Genomic DNA, 8,332 nt, shown 5'->3' on the forward strand with positions numbered 1-8,332 from the left:
TGATGATCCCAGAAGTATTTAATGGCTGTGGAGCACTTTGGGATGACCGAAGGTCATGAAAGACATCATGAAAATACAAGTTTTATTTTTACAATACAATGTAAGGGATAGCTACATATTACAAACCGATTATTCCCCCAGCAAATACAGCGAATGGAGGACACAGTGGAACAGTGGATAGCACTGCTGCCTTACAGCGCGAGGGACCCAGGTTCGATTCCAGCCTTGGGTGACGGTGTGGAGTTTGCACCTTCTCCCTGTGTCTGCGTGGGTTTCTTTCAGGTGCTCCAGTTTCCTCCCAGAGCCCAAAGATGTGCAGGTTGGGTGGATTTTTTTAAAATTCCAATTCAATCAAATCAAGTCCAATTCAGAGTCTCAACAAGTTGAGACATTCCCGATCCAAGCTGACAAGACAGGGCTCTCACCTCCTGTCTTGGGCTTGATCTACATGATCCAAGCAGATTGGAGTAGGCATAGCTCCTCCTCCAAGGCTTGATCTTATTTGCATCTTAGCCAAAAGGCCGAGATGCCGCTTTTAAAAATTGTTTCAAATGAAGCTAAAATGTAACCTAATGACTTCAACCAAGCACAGCATGTCGATACTACACTTGATCTTAGCCAAAAGGCCGAGAAGCGAATTTAGCATGGCCAATGCACCTAACCAGCATGTCTTTCAGACTGTGGGAGGAAACTGGGGCACCCGGAGGAAACCCACGCAGACATGGGGAGGACGTGCAAACTCCACACCGACAGTGACCCAAGCCGGGAATTGAACCCTGGTCCCTGGTGCTGTGAGGCAGCAGTGCTAACCACCGTGCCGGCCAGTGGAGTACATTTTACTCATTATTTTACCAATAAAATGCAGAGTGGATGACAGCAACATATCACCAATTATCTGGAGAAAATGCAGTGAGTGGAGGATAGTACATAATGCAATGTTTTTTTCAGTGCACAGGATGGAGGATAGTTAGCTTCAATGCCAGCGAGGTTCAGGAAAAATATTGTCCAGCAGGGTTGAGGCTGGAATTACCCGAAGACTTGCCCACCCTGACCAGGGAGTGGGTAGCGGAGTCAGATATCTGGGCAGAGATCTGGGACAGCCTGTTCCGAAAGCTCGTCGCTTTTGCTACCAAATAAACCTGTTGGACTTTAACCTGGTGTTGTTAGCCTTCTTACAGAGATCTGGGAGACAGAGTGGGGAGGGGAGGCAACTAACTACAAATCCCAGCATGGGCAGCGGACTACAGATCCCGGCATGCCGCGCGAGCGGGCCGGAGGGGACTCCAGATCCCGGCATGCCGCGCGTGGGCGGGGCTGAGGGGAGGGGAAGGGGCGCGGCCGCCATTTTGTGCTGAGCTGCGGGGACGGACGGAGAGATTCGGCCGCTCGCCTTCGAGGAGACAACACCTCAGAGCCCAGCCCGGAGAGAGCCCCTTAAGCAGCATCTGAAAGCACAATCAGCATCGCAGCGCCGAGCAGCTTTTCGTTCCCGATCAGTCTTTCTACTAATATCGCATGTCCACTATCCAGAACCTCCAATCTTTTGGTGAGTTTATATTTTTTTAAGGGAAAAAAATCCCGCCGCCGGTTTCTCCAGGGATTTGAAACCTTTTGATTCTCTTGTTTCGCCACCGGTTTTTTTTTAAAACCGTCTGTAACGTATTAAAACATTCAAAAGATGTACTTTTGAAGGATGTTTGGATGGTGGTTTATTTTTCGCCTTTTGTTCGGGCGGAGGGGCTGAGGTAAAATGGCGGCGGGAGGGGAAGGGGAGAGGAGTGCGGGAATGAGGAGGGTGTGAGGGGCAGGAGGGAGGGCGGGTGTGAGGGGAGAGGAGGGTAGAGCTTTGTCCGCCATCAGTCCGGGCTTGAGGAGGATGCCGGGCGCCATCAAAATGCCGCCGCCTGGCAGAGATTCTCATTAAAATCTCCTCATTTCTGACAATAAATCCACCCTCTCTCCCATTGTGGTGCGTGTGAGGGGGTCGGGGCCGCCCTGTTGGCGCTCTCTATCTGGGTGAGGGAGGCAGAGCCGCCCGCGTCTCTCTCTTTAGGGAAGGGCCCGCCGCCATTTTGTGTCGGCTTCTCCTTCCCCTTTTTTTCTCTTTCACTTTTCCTCTTTCCATTTGTCGGCGCTGCCCCACCCCAGCCCCAACACTCATTCCTAACATTTCCTCCCCTGATTTGAACATTCTGCCCCCATCCCCCAGTTTTTTTATTCCCCCCCCTCACCCTGCGCACAATCTTAAGTTAATCATCCTGCACATTCTTGCTGACACATTCCACCCACACACACACGTACATTTTCCATCACGCCCCACAGATTTGGCCCAGCACCATCAATAATCTACTGCCCCCCCTCCCTCCACGCATTCACCTGACCAATTCATTTGTTTCCACTCCCTGCTGCAACAAACTCACCCCACACAAATTTCTTACTGCCCCCCTGCCACAACAAACTCATCCCGCACATATTTCTTCACCCCTCCACCCCATGCAAATTTATTTCTTGCCCCCGTCGCAACAAACTCCCCTCACATTTATTTTTGCTCCTGCCACGACAAACTCGTCCCACACATATTTCTTCCCCCTCCCCCCCACATGCATTTCTTCTGCCCCCACCCTCAACACATTCACCCCACTCCCCCCCCCCCCCCCCAAACAAAGTCATCTCTCTCATTTCTTTCTACCCCTGATGCAACAAACTCATCCCCTGAACATTTCTTTCCCTCCCCCCAACAAATTCATGAACGCTCCCCAATCCACATGCATTAAGCCCAGCAAACACTCTCTCTCTCTTTCTGTCCATTCCCCCCACAGACACATCTCGCCCCACACACACACTATTTATGGGGGAGGCTGAGGTAGTGTACAAGTTGAGCTGCATTTTCACGACGGGCTGAATGGCTGTCCTATCTTCTTTTGAGGAATTTCTTTTAGTACCAAATTATGTTGCGTTTCATATTTCAGACGGTTGAAATAAAATTTTGCTCTGTGCTCTTGTATCCTGAGCTAAGAAATGTTGCTAACAACTTGTTACAGACCCCTTTGCTGATGCAACTAAGGGTGACGACCGCCTCCCGGCAGGGACTGAAGAGTACATCCATATAAGAATTCAACAACGTAACGGCAGGAAGACACTGACCACCGTCCAAGGCATTGCAGATGATTATGATAAAAAGAAACTTGTGAAAGCCTTTAAAAAGGTATCTTTCCTGCATAACTTGTACATCAATTTTTTACCCATTTTAGTTTGGATTTATTCTACAGATGAGAATGTAGGGAGTTTTTGTTTGGAATTTCCTAATTTATGGACAGTCAATTTTGACTTGGTGTTATCTGAACTCTATACTTCTGAATATTTTTTATCCAATGATCATTGAGATAACTTTGGACACTTTCCATCTCTTATGAAGGAATTGTCTTTTTGGTATATTTAGAGAATGCTGATTTGTATGATTCTCTGAGCTCAGTTATGGGACCAACATGCTTGAGGCTCATTACAACCATCGTCATTCATCTTTCCAAATGATACTGACTACATCTGTATTACACCTAGTTTCTTGGAAAGAGCTCAAAAACGGGTGCAAACTTTGCATCTTGCTGACTTATGTGAAGGAAATGTACTAGGTAATCTGACTACTATCCATGGGTGCTCTGGAGCCTACATGTACAATAGTAGGAATAATGTGGCATTGGTGGATTTTTGGGTCCTCTTCAGCTGCTGTCTGCTATCATCTTCATTATCTCTGACTTTTCTGTACCAGTTTATCTTGGAAATGAAATGGGTCACATGGGGACATATATTGAAAATGTGAGTTCCAGAGTCGTCCTACCTTCTGGGTGCAAAAGTTTTTCCTTACATCCCCTCTAAACTTCCTGTCCCATACCATAAGTCTATGCCCACTGGTCATTGATCCCTCCACCGAGGGGAAATGTTTCTTTCTGTCTATGCATTTGCTGCCCCACTTGGTACAAAAATGACCCCAGTCTATCCAATATCTCCATGACGAAACCTCTCCAGCCCAGGCAACATCCTGGTTAATCTCTGCACTCTTTCCAGTGCTGTCACATCCCTCCTATGTTGTGGATTCTAGAACTGCATGGAATACTGTAGCTGTGGCCTAACCGATGTTTTATATAGGTCCAGCATAACCTTCCTGCTGTTAAATACTCCTTTGGCTAATAAAGGCAAGTATACCATACTATGGTATCTTACATGTACAATAATGTACCACTGCTTGATTTTTTTGGGTCCTCTTCTGCTGCTGTTTGCTATCAACTTCATTATCTTTGTATGCAGGCTCTTCTGTACCAGTTTATCCTGGAATGAGGTGGGTCACGAGGGCAAATATGTTAAAGATGCTATCAAGTCATTCTAAACTTAGTTCCTTGTAACATGTTTCTGATTGGTTTGTTTTGTAGTATAGCTAAATTTATACGGTTGCCCTTGTGGAGCAATTGGTAACCCCAACTTTTCTGTTGGGACTAGGAGTATCTATTTAAGCTGGACAACTGGGTATATTTTTAAACCATGAAAGTTTAACTAAAGGTGTATTTTTCCATTTGGTGCTGTATACCAGAGATCACAACAATTGAAGCAGCTGTCTATTTCGTCAAATTTACCACCTGGAAATTAATTTTTGACTGTTTATTTTTTTAGAAATTTGCCTGCAATGGTACTGTGATAGAACACCCTGAATACGGTGAGGTAATCCAACTTCAGGGTGACCAGCGGAAGAATATCTGCCAATTTCTTCTGGAGGTGAGGCAAAAGTTGTTCAATTTGTCCCCATAGTAATGAGAAATCTGAGTAAAGTTAAATATTTGATATTGCTCTATCTTTTGTCTGCTGTACCACTGAAATTGATTATTCTGTGATGGATTTTTAAAAAATCCACTGAGCAAGAATGGAAGGTGTATTTGCCAAAGCTGTTACAAGTACATCGAGGTCTTTAGTATGTCGTGACTTTGTCATGCTAAACTTGAGATTAATTACATTTTATCAGGTTCTGAATTTGCACAAGAGGGCAGCATACAGTTGGTCTTTTATCCAATTTGCTTTAAGTGCTTGCATACATATTTGGCATGGCTTGGAAAGATGGATAGACATTCTGTTTACAGTTCCCATGTTTGGAGTGATCCATCCATCAAAATCGTTATTTTTTAAAGTAGAGATATTTTCACAGATGCTAGACACTTTTTTAATTGTATGCAAATTTTAAACAATTTTATAAAAAGTAATACTGCAGGGGAAGGCTGTTCAATCCATGTTGGCTCTCTGGAGTCTGTCCAGTTGGTTCCAATCCAATCCTCTTCCCCACATGGCTCAGTGAATTTTTTTCCTCTTCCAAGTGCTACTGCAATTCTCAAGTTGATTATTGAATCCGCCTCTATTACCTTCCTAGACAGTGCATTCCAAACTGCAACAGCCCTGCCATCTCTGGTTCTTTCTATCAAGTTTCCTTTCGATCTGTCTTCTGGTTATTGGCTGCACTGTTCTATTGGAAACTTTTTCAATTTCTCTCGTCCCAAGATTTGATCAAGTTTTTCACCTTCCCAGCTCTAGGGAGAGCTATCTCAGTCTTTCCATATAATTGAAACCTTTAATCTCTGGTACTGTCTAATAAGTCCTTCCTGAAATGTGGAGCCCAGAATTGGGCATGATTCTCCAGCTGGGGCCCAGAGTTTATTTTCTATGCAGGGTTTGTCTCCTGGCACCATCAGAGGTTTATGTACCTGCCCCCTTTATTTAAATTGTACCGATTTAGTTTATAGTGCTTTTTTGATTCATTTTCCTACAAAAGTGCATTACTTCATAATATATCTGTGATCATCTAATACAGTATACATGTTTTGTATCTGCAAGGTTTGAAATTATACCCTGTTTATCCAGGTTACTGATGCATCAGAATAATGTAACTGAGGAACCCTGAGAGCACCACTGTACTTCAGTCCAAAAAGCAGCCACTGCCCCTTTTTCCCCCATAGGCTTGTCAGCAAAATTAAAGCCTGTTATGTGGAAGTTTGTGAAATCCCTTTTTTGAAGTTAAATAAACCAGTTTTAATAAACTGGAGAAATAGGCAATGTGAGGATATAATTGGTTAAAGGGCAGGGAGCAATTTTGAGCAGTGATCAGGGGATGGGATCGGTTAAAGACAGTGCCATGGGAAATCATTCTATAGGTTGGGAAGTTGCATTATAACATTTGAGCCTCTTTGAAGTTCCTCCTCTTGCTATTTTACATCATGGTGCTGTTCCCAGAATGCTCTGGGCAGTGGTGTAGAACATGATCTTTGGATTTACCTGCAGTGAAAAAAATTATCCTTAACTACATTTTCTGAAGTTCTTGTGATTGCTTTAAAAAGTCCCCTTTTTGCTATTACTGCCTTTAGAGTGTTGTTAATTAAATCCTGAGCATGTGGTGTAGAGAAGTCCCAAAACCAGCTGACCTGTGACATGCTGTTGACTCTTGCTTTTGCACAGAATATCGCCTTGCCGTGAGCAAATTTGTAAAACAAATTTTAAAGTTTCCAATTACTTGTAGATTTTGTACACAAGTGTAAATTGCATCTTAAATCATAAATACTTGTTTCAGCTTTCGGGTTCTTTGAGCATATCTGTAATGGTTTGTTTTTTTTCTCAGGTTGGCATCGTGAAGGAGGAGCAGTTAAAGGTCCACGGCTTCTAAAGGATGTGCTTGGCAGTTCTTGAAGTTTCCTGTTGTGTGGCTGGTTCTTTTTATATTTGTTAGCTTATATACACACATATATATATTATGCAGGAATGAATTACTGCTGTGAATGGACTTCCCATGTGATTGGATCTTCAGAATTTAACTCCGATATGCATGACTACAGAAGAAGTGTGCTATTTAGGCTAGTAACTCATAAGAAAACTGCTATAAGATGGTAATGAAATGACAGACATATGTATATTTAGCACATTTCCAATGGAAATGTTTTAGTGCTAATTGTTCTACTTAAATTTTCCTGATTTTGAAGTTTTTTTTGTTGTATTAAAACCATGTATGTTGTATAAGGCAATTAACAATAAACCAGCTATGTATTCTGAAGAGTGCGGCTTGTTCTGAATGGAGTGATCAGTGGTTGGAATTCTGCATTGCGTTTTGCTCAGTTTTAACTTCAGCATGCACCTGTAATATTTTAAAACTTTGTAATTTGGACCATACTCATACTTTCACAAACTAGTTTCATTTTTTCATGCACCCATTTTGGAGTTGGTGTTTTTCTGCTCACCTTTTTGAAGTTTATTCTTCATTCACAACGTCTTAAACAGCATTTTGAGCACATTCATCATGCGTTGTGGATTGTCTTGCATTGGTGCTTAATAATGAACTCCTTGGAATATTAGCCCCTTGATCTTTTCAGTTTGTGTGGGTTCCCCTTGCATTGCATATTCTATCTCTGCCACATAATTAGAATTAATCTAAGCATATGCAATCGAAGTAGATTTGGCAGAAAGCACCCATTTTTCTTAACTGAATTATGCATGTTGAGCTACATTACCTTGGATTTCACCTTGCAGAAATAACAATCTCTTGCAGGTTAGACTGAACACCCTGAATACGTTTTGACGTCCGTGGTAGGGAAGTTGTTGGAGAGGATTCTGAGATAGGATGTATGCGCATTTAGAAAGGAATAAACTCATTAACGATAGCATGGTTTTGTGAGAGGGAGGTCATGCCTCACTAACCTGGTGGAGCTTTTTGAAGAAGTGACTAGAATGGTTAACGAGGGAAGGGCCGTGGATGTCGTCTATATGGACTTTAGTAAAGCGTTTGACAAAGTCCCTCATGGTAGGCTGGTGACAAAGGTTGCATCTCATGGGATAAAGGGGGAGGGGCTAGATGGGTGGAGAACTGGCTTGGTCACAGAAGACAGGGTGGTAGTGGAAGGGTCTTTTTCCAGCTGGATGCCTGTGACTAGTGGTGTTCCACAGGGCTATGTATTGGGACCTCTGCTGTTTGTGATTTATATAAACGATCTGGAAGAAGGTGTAACTGGGGTGATCAGTAAGTTAGTGGACGACACGAAAGTGGCTGGACTTGCACATAGTGAGGAACGTTGTCAGAAGCTACAGAAGGATATAGGTAGGCTGGAAATTTGGGCAAAGAAATGGCAGGTGGAGTTCAATCCAGATAAATGCAAAGTGATGCATTTTGATAGAACTAACGTAGGGGGGAGCTATACGATAAATGGCAGAACCATAAAGGGTGTAGATACGCAGAGGGACCTGGGTGTGATGTCACAGGTGAAGAAGGTAGTGAATAAGGCATATGGCATGCTTGCCTTTATAGGACGAGGCATAG

The 8,332-nt window shown here is 43.4% G+C and overlaps 1 protein-coding gene and 1 non-coding gene across 2 annotated transcripts; one reads left to right on the forward strand and one right to left on the reverse strand.

The window, feature by feature from the left end:
* Positions 1–439: 439 nt before the first annotated feature.
* Positions 440–638, reverse strand: LOC144482091 (U2 spliceosomal RNA). Its single transcript, XR_013495853.1, has one exon. It is a non-coding gene; the product is annotated as a U2 spliceosomal RNA (small nuclear RNA).
* A 641-nt stretch (positions 639–1,279) lies between these two features.
* Positions 1,280–7,075, forward strand: LOC144480216 (eukaryotic translation initiation factor 1b). The gene is made up of 4 exons (XM_078199451.1): positions 1,280–1,546; positions 3,042–3,205; positions 4,663–4,764; positions 6,647–7,075. The coding sequence occupies exons 1-4, from the start codon at positions 1,516–1,518 to the stop codon at positions 6,689–6,691; spliced, it is 342 nt and encodes a 113-aa protein (XP_078055577.1). The 5' UTR covers positions 1,280–1,515; the 3' UTR covers positions 6,692–7,075.
* Positions 7,076–8,332: the final 1,257 nt, after the last annotated feature.

Source organism: Mustelus asterias, chromosome 2, assembly GCF_964213995.1.
Source record: "Mustelus asterias chromosome 2, sMusAst1.hap1.1, whole genome shotgun sequence".
NCBI lineage: Eukaryota > Metazoa > Chordata > Chondrichthyes > Carcharhiniformes > Triakidae > Mustelus > Mustelus asterias.